This window comes from Hippichthys cyanospilos, chromosome 16, assembly GCF_059441005.1.
Source record: "Hippichthys cyanospilos isolate Australia breed blue-spotted pipefish chromosome 16, RoL_Hcya_1.0, whole genome shotgun sequence".
Lineage (NCBI taxonomy): Eukaryota > Metazoa > Chordata > Actinopteri > Syngnathiformes > Syngnathidae > Hippichthys > Hippichthys cyanospilos.
The window spans coordinates 12,174,658-12,190,559 of NC_142384.1; the positions used below are offsets into that span (position 1 = coordinate 12,174,658).

The 15,902-nt window shown below is 38.3% G+C and overlaps 1 protein-coding gene across 4 annotated transcripts in view; it reads left to right on the top strand.

Moving 5' to 3' along the window:
* Window positions 1-1,146: 1,146 nt before the first annotated feature.
* LOC148410621 (voltage-dependent T-type calcium channel subunit alpha-1I-like) overlaps window positions 1,147-15,902 on the top strand; it is a 72,824-nt gene continuing 58,068 nt past the window's right edge. For 2 of the 4 annotated variants that reach the window (XM_088436600.1, XM_088436602.1), the window contains exons 1-3: window positions 1,196-1,254; window positions 8,553-8,686; window positions 14,631-14,728. In XM_088436600.1, coding sequence (XP_088292726.1) covers window positions 1,198-1,254; window positions 8,553-8,686; window positions 14,631-14,728 — 289 coding nt within the window. In that variant the 5' untranslated portion in view covers window positions 1,196-1,197. Of the gene's footprint in view, window positions 1,255-8,552; window positions 8,687-14,630; window positions 14,729-15,902 lie in introns of all 4 variants that reach the window. The other 2 variants (XM_088436601.1, XM_088436599.1) reach the window with 2 other exon arrangements.

Consider the following 15,902-nt stretch of genomic DNA (forward strand, 5'->3'; position numbering starts at 1 on the left):
GGGCTGATGCGAACTATAACGCTTCAAGTCATTGATGATTTCGCATAGTTCTTTTGGAAAAGAATTTGCATGTCTTGTCAACACAGTTTTGGAGTGACGCTCTGCAAACACTTGGTGTGTTTTATTCTTCTTTGTCACTGGGTCTGAAAATTTTAATCTACTTGAGGCAGGTAAACACAGCTACAGAGTGAATGGAATTAGATGCAAATTCAGTCCGGTGGAAAATGGCTCAGCATTATTTTAAAACCTATGCGTTTTAGGAATATTTGATTTGATCCAAATTGTCTTTTGACTTTTTGTTGATTCGCAGATGTGTACACATGATCAGGAGACGACATGCTGAGCCAGAAAAAGCTCAATTATTCGGAGCTTTCGCATCAGAACTTGTAGTGCAATCGTTCACATATAGGGAAGCAGAAAACCATCCACTTCTGCTATCGGCCACTGTAAGGCGATGGGTCAAGGAGGTTAAAAGCAAGGGATTTTGAATTAAAAAAAAAAATTGAAAACCTCTTCCAAAGTTATCACGCCACATTAGCACAATGACTGGTGTTCGTACATTATGTCTCCAAGAAGTGAAGATATTGATAAAACTCTTTGAAGAACAAATGGTGTCAATAAAATGCACCCCATTGACCATTACTATCCAATTGAATTTTTCATTTGTTGGACTATGAGATGTCAAAAGAACTTTGATTCAAATGGATTTGGTTATTAAATGGTAAGCAAACAGCGATTGCTTATTTAGGGTGCAAGTCTTTGGGAACGGCTTGCCTCGCCTCTATCAAGCTGGATTTTGTGACTCATTCCGTGTAAGAAATGATAAAAAAGACTTCCCATCTTCATCTCCGCATTCAATTTCATGCTTTTGTTTGCAGTGACTGAGTCCCAAGGGTTGTTTATTTTTTTTTGCCGATCCATTTATACTTTTTCTTAACTTTCAGTGGCAAAGACAAAATATGTTGGAGAATAGTGATTTCCTCCAATGCTCAGCATATTATTGCCATTTTTTTGAGGACAGTAAAACCAAAAAAATGTCATTTGTCATGATCTTTTAAATAACATAATTGGTTCAGTTTGGATATAGTGCTGTACCACTATGTAAAATCTGTTTCATCCTTAACCCCAAACCCTGTTCATACATGGTTCGAGAGGATTAGCATCATGGTCATCTTGCTCAACTGTGTGACGCTAGGAATGTACCAACCCTGCGAGAACATTGATTGCACCTCCGACCGCTGCCAGATCCTCCAGGTAAGATGGTCCATCTCATTCAATTATACATGTTGATATTTTTCTGTCTTCCACCACAACTGGCTCAAATGATCAGAATTGTTATCAGGCTTTCGCTGAGCTTGCTGATCGTTTGAATCAGGTGTGTTGGAAGACAGAAACATCAAGAACTTGCAGAAATTTTGCCCCGGAGGACAGGGTTTGGACACCCACGCTTTAAACTTGAAATTACTTTAAAGCACCAGGTAAATACTGCAAATGGGTATAATTAATCACAATATTTGCTGTACGATCTATCAAATGAACAGTCACGCTAGAATAAATAAAAGGCATAATTTTGTGACACAAAATCTTCACCCAACATATAATTTGCAGAGCTAATCCATTATTTTATTGATCGCTAGGCAAATTATGGGTTACAGCTTGTCACTGAGCTAAAAGTAATAACAGCAGGGAACGCAAATCCAAAAAAAAAATTGTAAATAATGTGCAAATATGCAGGCATGTGACTTGGTATAAATATTCAGTTTAAATATTCAATAAGAAGGGTTACAGAAAAAAAATGCACATTGGCGTTGACAGTTGTGATGGCATGGACAGTGTGATGGCGTGTGGGTAAAAGCTGTTTTTTAGCGTTCTTGTTCTAGCTTTGACATTTCTGTCTTCTTTTACCTGTTAGAAGATTGAAAGACAAAAGAAAAGATCGGATAATATCTGCAATTTTTTTTTACATTTGTTCTATTGAATCCGAAATAAATCATGGCTCTTGATGGTAATGTTTAAGCATTGGCTGAGGTCTTTTTTCTGGTTCATTTTGAATCTTCTACACTGTAGAGTACACGGTATGTGAACTTCCATCTTTTTCTTAAATAAGTACCAGCAGTGGAAGCTTGTAAAATGGAAATGTCCGAACTGGTCAACCATTTCACGGCATCAGAGCTGAATCTCAGCTGAGCAAATGCTGCAGTCATTTTTTTTTTTCCCAGTCAATGTTAACATAATGAAAAGGACCTCAGTCAAAATTACACAGCTCCTTTTTTTCTGGGAGTCTAATTTGTTTTCACAAAGTTACATAATGGCTACTAGGCTCCCTTACAAGTACAAATATGAATGCAATTGGCCCTTGACTCTGAATGTTTGCGCATTGTATTATACAGTAGATGAAATTGGAATCATTCACAGATCCATTTCTGCTTCGGTGATCTATCTTCCTGCTTTTAATCCTCTGTTTTCCAACATCCCACACAACAGCTCCTTTCCCTTTCTCTGTCCTTTGTTTCCCTAACAAGCCTATTGTTTCCTGAAGTAGTCACGGTGCCTCTTTTGCAGCTAAATGGCAACGGTAGAGATTTTGCTGACAATGCCTTGTGTAGTTAAAGATAAGCGTAGTCCTCGCATGCTACTTTGCTGAGCAAAGCGCTTCTAGAAAATGTATGGATGAAAGCCGCTTTGGCTTTCAATGTAATGATATCAATGACACCATTCGGATCAAAATGATCAATGAAATAAATGAATAGATTTTATTTTTTAATGACGGTGTAGACTTAGAATTTAAACAACCTGCATTGTTGTGCATGAGAACTGATGCCTTCTGAAACAAGACATGACAAGGTAGAAAGCAAAATAAGGTTGGCGATACAGGGCTGCATTTTTACCATTTTCATTAAAGTAGCATCTGTTCATTGCCACCCATTAACCAGGAGGGAGCCTGTGGTCTAAAATACAGACGAAATAAAAATTAATACAGCATTCAACGGTGAAGATTGCACTTAATAAATACATATATATATATATATATATATATATATATATATATATATATATTAGGGGCCTTTGTCCTCCAAGTTCATCAGTTATAATTTTTGCGGTTCTATTTTGCTTTCTGTGTCCTGTTTACACAGATTAATATCGTCAGTTCATTCATTGAACTTGCTCACAATTTTCTTCAAAAACGACTTCAAATACCTTTACTTTCTTCAAGAACTCTATTCTTTTCTGGTCCCATCTGTATGTGCGTAAAATCACTTTCACTTCATCTCAACTGCCTCTCATTTGCGCTTGCCACCATGAGATACATATGCAATATATCTTAGTGTTTCAACATCAAAATCCGAGTGACCTACTTAGCACATCTTCTCCTAGCATTCCCAAATAGCAGCATATGAGGTAGCTTCCATAGCGGCTCCCATTTCACATCATGAAAGGGCCCTTGACACGCAACACCCTCGCTCTCTTTACAAATCATGTTGATGATTAAACCTGATAGGCTGACTGAAAAAGAAGCTGGCGGTGGTGACAAATAGCTACAATGAATTCATTCCCCCTTTCACTCGGAGCCGAGCGCGACACGGGGCGCAGCCGACGTTGAATTACATGTGAGGCTGGCAAGCTGCATTATTTATCAAAACATCATTGACACAGCTTATGAGACTCATCTTCTCTTTTATCCAATAGAAATCTGGGAGCTCTGCTGACGTCTGACTTGTTGGCGTATATTCTAAACATGACCACTAATTTCAACACAACATTGTGATTTAGTATTTTGTTCGCGATATGTGATTTAAAGTCAAGCTTTCGACGTCCCAAATAGAGCTCACCTGAAATCACCCAAAGTTACTTTTAATGGGAGGAGCATATTGAGAACGGATGTGACGTCAAGTCATTGATAAGGCCATCCTTTGTGCCCACCACGTCTTATGCCAAATCTTTGCTGTCATGGCTAAAATGGAGTCTTTTGACAAAAGTCGAGGGAAAATAGTTCTTTAAGCCAGAAAGGGCCTCTTATTCAGAATCTGAAAATGAAAAGAGCAAGACTGATTCGTCAGATGAAGAAAATGCTGTTGCATTGGAGGGACGGCAGGGCAAAAATGGAGGCTTGGGCTTTGATCAGATGCTAAAGACTAATTAGTGCTTTTGTTGCCAAGAGCATGAAATCGCAGTGGATACAATCGAAGAAAATGGACTAAAATGCTCAACTTTAAAGTTTGATTTACATGCATTTGTCACCCCCAAACCAATGCATGAACTCATGTACATTAGTGGCTTGAGCAAGAAGCGTGCGTGTGCCGCGCCCTCGACCAACTGCCCAACAGATACATTTTTTGACACTACACACCGTCCTTTCTTATTGAAATGTACTCCAGACGTTTAAAGTGTACTTGATCCATGAAAATGTTATCATGCAAAGTGTATGAGTGCCCTAAGAATAAGAGGAAAAAACAAACACAAGTTCTTTCTGGAAGGGGGCTCCTCCCACCTGTGGTCTCCTCTGAAGGTTTCTGATTTTCCCCAAATTGTTTTTTTTTTTTAGTTTGTCCTTCCCCTTCTGGGAGCTACACCGCAAAGATGTCTCTGTATGACTTCTTTTTTCAAAAGAAGTCTCGACATGACCTCTTTTCATCTGTGAAGCCCTTTGAGACTTCCGTGATTCAGGGCTACACAAATAAAATTTGATTGATTGATTCTACTTTTGTGCACCTAAACCAATTAATTCAGAATGTAAAGTCATGACAGAAAGATGGCTGCCTTATATGACTATGGGAAATGTTTCCCGTTTAGCAGGAAAGGGGGCTCGGTTGATCGATTTTAGCTTCAAAAAATGATGTCCTCGGGGTTAGGCTGATTGTGTTGTCAGAAGGAAAGGTGATGTAACACAATGTCCCAAATTCCCAAAGTAGCACGAATCAAATTGAAAACAGGTAAATATTAACAAAAAACAAATGGATCTCCAATTCATTAATTCAAAAGTTTGAAATCATTTGATCTGTTTTTATTAAGATTTCAGAACTGAGGTTGTGGACTAGAATCCTTTGAGAGCTTGTGTTCCTGTGACAGCCAATAGTAATCCTGACATGACTTAATAAAGCTTGCTTTAATAAAACCAGCGTAACCAGAATACAAGTGGATGCCATTTTTCCTGATGAATCATGAATAATTTTCTTTCCGAGCTCTGGAGGTACACTTTAAGCAGCGAAATTCACTCGTTTTAATCCACCTCAGGGGGTGGTCATTTTCTCACATGCTGTCAACTGAAAATGATATCACATTTACTCAGGTAATGATCAATTAAGGCTCCACGTTTTTTTCCTGAATTTAGTCATGTGATGTTCAACAGCTGAGCCATGATTGAGCATCAGCTGTTCCCTGAGCTACAATGATCTAATTTTCGACAGACAAAATGGCTGCCCTATGAGACTGATAAAAATGGGTGGATTTTACTGCCTAATTCATAAACGAATTATATATAATATAACATATTACATATCATATAACAAATTATTATGAAATCAGTGTGATGCAGCATAGTTGACAATGTTGATAAAAAAAAAAAAAATAGCACCCTTGAAGTCCTTATGGGAGGGTTATGTTACGGTAAACATATATTTGGATTAAAATGAAGTGTATAATATATTTAAATTGATTACACTGAAACGTGTATCTACGTATAATGTCGTGTGCCTTGTGACGTCTATGAACGCCAATCCTAAAACCGTCAACAAACCTTTACAGGTGTCTCTTCCTCTTAAGTTGAGGAGGAAGGACACCTTGTTGAGAAATTGACTGCTGGCCATTATAAACTCAGTCACCCTCCAGACTTGTTCCGTAGCTTTACGACCATCTGGCGGTTATGCTGCTGCCACCAGACCGGACACCAACAACAGCAACCGTGTGATCAAACTTGAAATTGTGTTTGATTCAAAGTGAGTGGAGTGCATGCCCAGTTTTAGAAAGATCTCTAATCAATGCTAATACCAGTGAAAGTCGAGAGGCTTCAAACACTCGAAGGAAACTGAAGAACCATAAAATGTGTTCATAAGTGGTAAACAAAACGAGCAAATATTTGGTGCTGTTAAGTACATGTGAGGAGCCAGTGGCGTTGTTAGGTCTTATTTGATTGTTTAGTTGCAGTTTTAACGTATTTTTATGCGTTTTTATTGTCTAAAAGGGGCACATGTTCAAAGTAAAACAGCCAGATAATTATTTTAATTAAATATAAAACATCTCATTCAGGAAGTCCAAGATCAAAATAGAAACCTACATTTTATAAAAAGGTAATGAAAGCTGATGTTCAAAAATCCTCGAATTGGGACTCATAGTTGGACAAAATAGCAAACTGTACTCCAGCAACCAAAATAAAAACACTTGAATTCCTCATCCATTTACCCTCGCTCGTGGGTTCAGGCTACAAACACCCATCTCGAAATTGTTTTTGACTACGCAGAGAGGAAAATTCTCTCCACATATAACTACTGGATCGGTCCACCTTTCTCTCATCTGTGTCCCGCTGTGGGCTACTGTTGACGCTTTTGTTTTGTCATTTATCTTCTGCCTGAAAGCTTCCAAAGGTAATAATCGTAAAGTATTTGTGGAAAATCGTTTTCCCATCGCAGCATGTGTATTGGTCTGGGCCATTTGTTGAGGCCACAAACTCAATTCTTGGGGATTTGATGCTGCTTAAAGCTAGGTTCACTTGGTCTGTCCCATATATTCCCTTTTTTTGCAGGCTAAATGATGATAGAAGAAGCCCACTATTGAGAAAGACCGCTATAACCGGTAACAGCTGAGTGCAGATGTCGCGGGGGATGCGCTTACTCAAGCAAACTTTACTGCTGGCATCGGGAGTTAACCTTGCCGGGCAGTGACATTAACCCGAATACTGCTCCGGTTTTACCAAACAATAAGATGTGTTTGTTCTCTGAAATCTCTAACCAGCGGCACACCCTTTTTGGTTGATAAAACTTCAAGCAGCTGTTGCTTTGCCACTTATTCAGAAACGTCCGAAGATTAATTGTATAACAATCATGACAACGTGCATCTCGATAAAACAAACATTGATTGTTCCAATCAATTTGCCTTTGTTTTGAAAAGAAAATGTAATCTGGCAAGAAAAAGCATTGCGTTAGATTTGCTGATACATGCAAACATTTTCAGTCTCACTCAACCGCTTAAGTTCCTTCCCGTACCCCTATTTACGAACCACTATTCCAAAGGACAGAAATTGATAAAGACAGCTAAAAGTTTTCCATAAAAACACTGAAATATCAAGCCATTCTGGAAAAGCAGACCAAAAATTTGAATAGAAAAGCCATCTTCAATCTTGCACATATTTTGTGGTAAGCGAACAGTTAAATCGGTTTATTATTACTGATGCGTTGAAATAATTAGTCGAATCAAAAAGATTATTTTCTTTTGTAAGACATGAGTGTTAATTCAAACTGAATTAAATCGTTCCACTTACTGTGTATACAATCTTTTTTTTTTTTTTTATTAGGAGGAATATCTTTGAAGGAAATCCAACGTTTACACTACTGGCAAGGTTATTGATATGTATGTAAAACGACAACAAAAAACTCATTTCATTTCATTTTCAAACTGAGCTGTACAACATCAAATCATAATCCCGTTAAACCAAACCAAATAGCATACACTTTTTTAACCACGTCAGACCTCACACATTGTCCGGACCCTGGTGGAATTTTTACAATGCTACAGCTAGGCCAATTAGGGCCTATGATGGTCAAGGTAGAAAATTCAAGAAAACAACTTTTTCCAAGATGCACCGCTCCAAATAAGAAAAAAAAAAAAATCCGATAACACAATATTAATCAAAGACTGTTTGCGGATGCCACCCACCATGGGAAATGAATAAAGAAAAACCTCAGTCATCATCAAAAAGCCAAATATTTGGCATACCCCGCAGTCTGCTGGCTGCAACAGCTTCCGCTACTCATATAAAGCAATTTCCTTGTATGACTTATAGTATTGGTTCCCAAAATGTTGTTTTTCACTCCAAAAATACAATTGTAGTGTTAAAAAAAAAATTGTCTTTCCTGGTGGGGCTTGACATGCTTTTCCTATGCAAGAAGCATTACAGCACACACTGATATCGTAAATCGATGTCAATATCTGCTATGCGTTGAGCAGTTTATAATCAGCAGTATTGAAAAGACAGTCGGATGGAAATAACTCAAAATATTCTTGGACGATGTTGCACATGTTGAACTTGTCCTAAAAAGTCAAGAAAATCACACTTTCGAGGTGGAAAATTGGTCATGGATTGTTTTGGGACCTTTGAATTGAAAAGAGGTCAGAACAGAATCACATTTTTCTCCTGACTTAGAAATTGTGTTGAAAGGCCTTTCAAATGGCCTATCCTGCAGAACCCTGGGAACCTACACACATCTTGTAAAACTGTTGATTCTGAAAAGGGCTTCACCTTTTTCCATATTTATTGTTCCCGGATATATTTCTTTTAACAATGAAAAAGACTGTTGTATGTAATGAATGTCTGCTTCTCTTCTTATGGACTTTTCTCCCAGGCCTTTGATGCCTTCATCTACATCTTTTTTGCTCTGGAGATGGTGGTGAAGATGGTGGCCCTTGGAATCTTTGGGCGTCACTGTTACCTGGGAGATACTTGGAACAGGCTAGACTTCTTCATCGTCATGGCTGGGTAAGCTAAAGCTACACTTTGCATGGTTCCCCTCAAACCTACTTCAAATCTGCTAAGAGATTTGAAGGAAACCAGACTACAAAGCACTTGTTTGGAAATAGCTTGTTAATGTGGAGTTATGACCTTTTCGGTGAAAAACAAAAATGCTAATGTGTGTATGATGTATCTCCTTTGAAAATAGCTATAAATGTGTCATAGTTGCATATGTTAGTGTGATGGATTAATCACAGTCAAGCACCAGCTAAGGTAGAGTGTAGTAAGGCAAAGGGACATTAGTCTTTATTCTCAGTCCATTCCCAAGTGCTCATAGTGTTTTTTGTGAGTGTCTGCAGGTACACAAAATGACTCAGTTAATGAGTAAATAGCTCAATTAGTCTGTCAGGTTGTACCTAGCTTTATTTAATTTGCGTGCGTGTCTTACTTTGGGGAGAGTTTGTGCTCATGTACGAGTGCCCCGGCCTTAATTTCACTTCCGCACATTCCTCAGATTAGCGTCTGCACTAATTACTGAGGGCAGGACATGTGTTGCCAGGCCAGATCTCGGTCAACAGTCTGCTATTAGCTCTTTTTTTTCAAGGTACTACATGACACTACTGCCATAATCTTTTCTTTTCCTTTGTTTAAAACACTACATACATAAAATATCTTTTGTTCCTCAAGCTATAACCCAGGCTAGCTCAGTTCATACCCTGAGGGATGAGACTTACTTATGACAGGAAAAAGAAAATACTGCAATACTTTAGGTTTCCATTTTAACAAACAGTGTGTACGTGTGTCTGTCTGTATGTAAATATATATATATACCTGTATATATATATATATATATATATATATAAAAAATGTTAAAATGGAAACCTAAAGTATTCAGGAAGTTCTTTAACTCATTTTTTGGGATGTCACTTTAAGAGATTTATTACAATCTATTAATTACAGTCATAGTTCAAGTGTTTTACTTGTTTGATTGTGTTATTCTAATTTTAATCTCTAGCTTTATGATAATTAGATTTTATGAGATTTTATGCATCAGGATTGATGTGCTTGAGTTGTTTTTTGTTTTTTTTTCTCAAATAATGATCACCATTTTAGCTTATTATCTGATGTTATAATCTCATGTTGCAAAGCACACCTCTAACTGAATCATAATTGATTTGAAATAATGTCATGTTTGGAAGGCATGGAAGGCATGGATAAGAAAACTAACTCTGACTATTCATCCATTACATTGACAATTTAATGTACAGATTGATGAATTATCAAAGTGATTTCGTGCAGCCCTATTTTGATTCAAACATTGAGATTTAGCCTGTCAGTCTAGAGAAAAAATAAACCAGAGCATTTCTTTATGTACTTCAAAATGCATGACTATATGTGTCTATAGTCATTCAGGGGTTTTGGAGGAACAGCATTCTTTAACCTTGTTTTATCTACACACACAGTTAAAGCTGTATATGGTACAATATCTTACTATATCGTGTATTTACTGTATAACTGCCAAGTACTAGTATGGAAATGATGCAGGAAAAGTGCTTTGTTCATAGGGGAAGCTCGTCTTTAATGGAAAATTTGAAACAAGCGCATAACTAATTTGACAGTTAAGTCTCTGCGGCTTTGACATTTTGCATCTTAAGGCTTCTTCGCTGTCAAAGCTGCATCTTTGGGTCTTCCCCATTGTCGGTTTCTCCAAGGCTTTCTCATACCGTTATGAACATGCGCACATTGTATGGAATAAAAGAATGCATATCTATTCAGGAGGCCGGAGGCTAGCCATTAATTACTTTCCAAAACACTGCGGGCTGATTGATGCGTACAGTACAGACGCATATGAAGCTGCACCACTCTGAGGCATCAGCTGCAATATTTAATTTATTGAATTTCACCCTAGATTCAATGGGATCACTAATCCATGCAACAGTGAATAGTTTTGTTGGTTGTATCATATTGTGTCTCTGGCACAATCCACCTGTGTGGCATAAAACAACCATTCATACGTGCCATCAAGCTCAATACAAAAAGACAAGTATGTTGTTCTGGGTTTAACAACTCCCTTTTGACAGAACCGGTATTCAGGAGCTCAGCTACCCACACTCAATTAGTTGAGCACAGATATGATTGTATTTGAGGTGGGTGGAAAAGGTTGGCCCCAAAACAACACTTTAGCTCTTTTTGAGTCTGTGACATTTTCATCAAGCTGCAGTGTCACATGCAGTGTAACATTTTAGCACAACACTGGGACTTGAATGCAGACGCGCTCTCACACAGGGAGCACTTCAAATGCTAATCATGTTTTACTGGGTGAATTGGTAGTATTAAGGTGGGCAAAAATTGGTAATTGTTGTCATAGAAAAGACAATGTATCAGCTTATCAAAAAGTGTGGGTGGAATTAATAAATTAAGAAGGTTGTTCAAAGCTGAAGTCATCGCTTGCGCACTTTCAAAGATTGTGGTTAGGCCTTTGGCATCAGATAATTCAACCACCAGCTGTCATAAAAAAGAAAACAATTATAAATAAATACTGGACCAATAATGCAGACAGCACAATTAAAACATGGTCTTTGCTACAGCTGCGGCTATCGAGTAATTTTGGTTTTCAGATATCCTACAGAAAATCAAGTCAAATTCCAAGTATTGGGGTAAAAAGGAAAAACAAAACACATTCTACGCTTGTTGAAAAACAATTATAAACACAAAAGACCAAACAAAACATTTCCACTTAATTATGAATGACCGACTTCTATACATTTTTTATGATGATCATAATTTTGTAGATTAATCTGTGATAATGTATTTAGCAGCACACCACTATCCTCTGAAGAAACTTTCGATATTTGACGAATCTCTCACCGTAAAATATGGCCTCCAAGGTGGATTTACCATTTGAAAAAGCACATTTCAATCAGCATGCTTTATTTAAAAAGTGATGCGGAGGAACCGTAACTGTGTCAGGGCTTCAGAGGTAAACGACTCTCCACACTTTGATGCTATCACACCAGCCTATGGAGACCACTCCAGCACGGCTAGCTCGCGGCTAATTTATGCCAGACGCAATCGCAAAATAGTGGCAGCGTAATTGTGCTTTGCTTGCTCCCTGAATTGGCAGCCGAATGTGATTTCATAACATCATAGTGTTGTTTGTATCAGGAGCTTGCAGAAGAAAGAAAACTGATGCTGTTAGGCCACAACACTGTCAAGAACATCTTCAAAATAAAAGCATACCAAGGCATTTGTGTTTAAGTATCTCTGAGGTTTTAAAAAGTCAAGATTTTAATACCCACTAATATTGTCTGTCACAAGTAGTAAGCTCTTATTTTCTTTTTTTGAGGAGGCATCTGAACAGGACACTATTATTAATAGCTGCTTGCAGATTTGAGTCAACGAGCCGCCTCTTTGAATATAATTCAATGCAAGTCACTGATTTTGGGAGTTGGGATGAGTCTATTCTAAAAGTAGATCGCCAGTAATGGGACACTGACTTGCTGAGAATTCAACCAAAAGCAGGCTAACATTTGTTTATTTATTCATACAATAATTGATTTATTTACACATTCATTTATTGTATTTATGTATTTTATATGCTATGCAATTGTTCATATTTTGATCAGATATTTCTAAAAATATTTTTAAATGCAAATTTTGGAGCTGCAATTATCATACAGTACTGCAATATTTTTTTTTTTACTCAGTTATCATACAGTCTGAATTTTTTAATTGCATTCCCACTCCACTCCGAAACCTCAATACTTACGGACTTGCAAACAAATCACAATCCCTTGCAAATAATTCCCTTAAAGAGTGGGTAAAAAAAAAAAAACAACAACAAAAATCAGTTGAACTGCACCCAGTGGAGCAGCAGCAGCCCAAATGCTATGTGGTCCCCTCGCTTGCCGGGGGATACAATTAGTAGCTTGAGCTGCTGCCTGTCAGCTGTGGGCTACAACAAGTTCACCCCTTGTTGCAGCCGCTCCGACTCAAGTGTGAGCTACTGTCAAGTTGATGAGTCAATGCCGATTTGAAGAATCTTCCCCGCCCTCACGAGAGACAGGTTGCTGTGCGTTGTTAAGACAGTAGATGATTTTAGCCCGGGTGTTGGCGTGGTGATGTTACTAGTATCATGCTGCCTCAACATTTTTGCTGCCCCAGGCACTGCAGCGTTGTAAGAACGCTCGAGGCCCCGCCGCACACCGACTGAACCCAAATGGACTGCGGCACGGTGCGGGGGTTCATCAGATAATTGTCATGAGATGGTGACCTTCAGTCAGAGGTTTTGCTTGAGTTAAGAATTTGGGGGTGGTAGTGAATGGCGTCGCTTTGGTGCAGATTAGACAGGGACAAGGAGTGCGTTTTCACTCCCATTCCACTTTAGCAGAAAAATTCCCATCCTGACCCGAACGAAAGTAAAATAATATTTAAAAAAATAAATGGAATCTCTAGTCGTGTCTCGCCTGGCTGAAAAAGACTCTCATCCCATCTTGTTCTCGTTCAGTACGACTCACACTTCTGTTTTAGTCCCATTTTGAAGATTTAAAAAAAATAAATAAAAAACTCTTCCATCTGTCCAAGTTTTTTTTTTTTTTTATTCCTACAGCAGTCCTGTAATAAAAGGTAACATTGGCTCCAAAGACCTGCGGATCCCCCCTAAATGCCAGTCCCTATTGCAGATGTAACAGCAAATAAAAAACAAACAAACTTCCAGTCATGTGAAAACAAAAACATAAAAAGTGCCACCTTCCCAGCCAGCAAAAATTCATTGATATTTCATTAAAAAGAGATCACTTGTGTCCGTCCAAAAAAAAAACTGTGAGTCTGGTTAAAAAAATAAAAGTTGAAAAGACTTGATTTTCAAGATATTAAAAAGATATCCTTTTACAGTTTCGATTTGGTTGAAAAATGATAAGCTGCCTTTTTTTCAAGTAGTTTAAAAGATACACAACTGGTTCTGTGATACTGGCAGGCGAGGCATATATGAAAATTCAGAAGTACTGTATTACTCAATCAAATCTTCAACAACACACACACATTTTGAAGTAAAAGTTTTTAGACAAAATTTGGACCAGAAAAGAACCGGACCGCATTGGACGGGTTAAACACCAGACAAATGACTGCGTTAGAGAAAACGTTTGACCATGTTTGATAAGCTAACTACACCTGAATATTAAAGGACTATTTTTGGACTCAATTTAGACCACTTTGGAAGGGCTGAACTACCCATTATGAAGGACTATTTTGGGACTAAATTTGGACACCATTGAATGGTTTAAACAATGCAATTACTGTATCAGTGACTATTCTTGGATGAGTTTCAATCACTATTTTTGGACTAAATCAGGTCAAAGATAGACTAGTTTTAGACCAAAATCCAACATACAGAAGACATATTTTTGTTTTAACTCATTCAATGTCATTTACAGGCAATATACAGCAAAGATTCTGTTTTTACAGGGAACAAAATAACAATTTAATTCCAAAGTGCATCCGTGACTGGTACTTTTATTGGGTGGAGTCTAAGAGACAAATTAACTAACAAAACAAACAAAAAAAGCCTTGGTTTAAACCAACGTGTTTCAAAAACACACGTCAAGCATCCTCCCGGTAAAGTGGTTTGGCTTTTGGGGCACAAACAGCTTAGCCATGCTGTGGAAACTTGCTAACAGATGCCAGCCTTTAAGTGAGCCACAGTAACCTGCAGGCAACACTTGGAATATGAAACCATCTTTTTTTTTCCCCGTCTCTCTCCTCCTGCTCACCTCTCTTTTATGTAATTCCCTTCCCTTGCTGCTCATATCCAACTGCTGGGACAGGTGAGATTAGATCAAACGAATGACCGGTGATGCTAAAACCCAAGCAGGGCTCTTCGGTCCACCTGGAGCCATGCTTGTCTGTTTGGCATATTTCGACAACAGAAAGATTAAAGTGTTCTTCATTCTGTCTTCCGTTTCTTTATCTACAGCATGGTAGAATACTCCCTGGACCTGCAGAACATCAACCTGTCAGCTATTAGGACGGTGCGAGTTCTTCGTCCCCTGAAAGCCATCAACAGAGTCCCAAGTGAGGGCAATTTTTAATCTACTTGTGCAGTTTTTTACTGTTACCTTGTGTGTGTTTTGGTACTGTGCCCTGTATCTTCATGGAAATCCATTTATATGCATTATGTCTGTGCCGGCGTGCCACCTGTTCTCCGTGGGGATCATTAAACATTCATGCGAGTCTTAATTACAAATGGTAGCGAGACCCCGAGTCACAGCTTCATCAAATCGGTTAATGTTCTGTCATTGATCTGGTAATAAGTGCCCTGCTTTAATCTAAAACTTTGAGACGGGCAGACTTTATGATGTGCCTTATTGAAATTTGGGCAAAGGTGTGGCGCTAGTTTTTAACAGGCTTGTACTTTTAGCAGGAGTCTTGATAAGAAGAACTATTTGAATTATAATTGACCAGTCTCCATATGGGAATTCTGAATACTCACCAACAAACAATTCGGAACTCTCATCAGAGGTTTTTGCTTATCATTTTTAGACAAATTTTAAGTGAGAAGTATAAGGTCACGCTGTACAAATAATCAGGTTGAATGGGTCAAATCAGCAACGACCTGATAATTCAGTTAATTCGACCCAGTCAGTGTTCAAAATTGGATCAGAGGTTCTTTTTCTTTAGATAAGTGGTATTAAAAGTTAAAGTGGGCATAAAATGATATTTCAATACTTTTCCACAGTGTAATATGTGCATATAAATTACGTATGGCACGTCGGCGATTTAATTTCTTATCAAATATGACTTTTATGGTACTCATATTTCTAACCAGGAAGTAAAACGACTCGTTTGCATGACCACACCTTGCCGTGTAGCTGCATTGCCCCCTTCATGATGGAGCTCAAAGGCGGCCCAAACATGCGTCCATCCATCATCTTGACTGCTCATCCTCACGAGGAGATTATTCCAAACAGCATGAATAACAGGGCCATTAGACTGACATTAAAAGGCAAAATGGCGTCAATACACCGCTCTCACTAACACACGTTCCTCCTATCAAATCAGTTCCTGTGGGAGCCCAGTATTCATAACAATAATTCCACCCATGGGTTAATTATTTACTACTGACGTTGATTGTCCGGCTGTGTGCTCCCAAACACACATTTTGGCCACTTCAGTATTTGTACAGTAAAATGTTGTAGCTGGTAAATGAAACGGTGCTGTTTACTTGGCCGACCCGGTGCAAAATTTC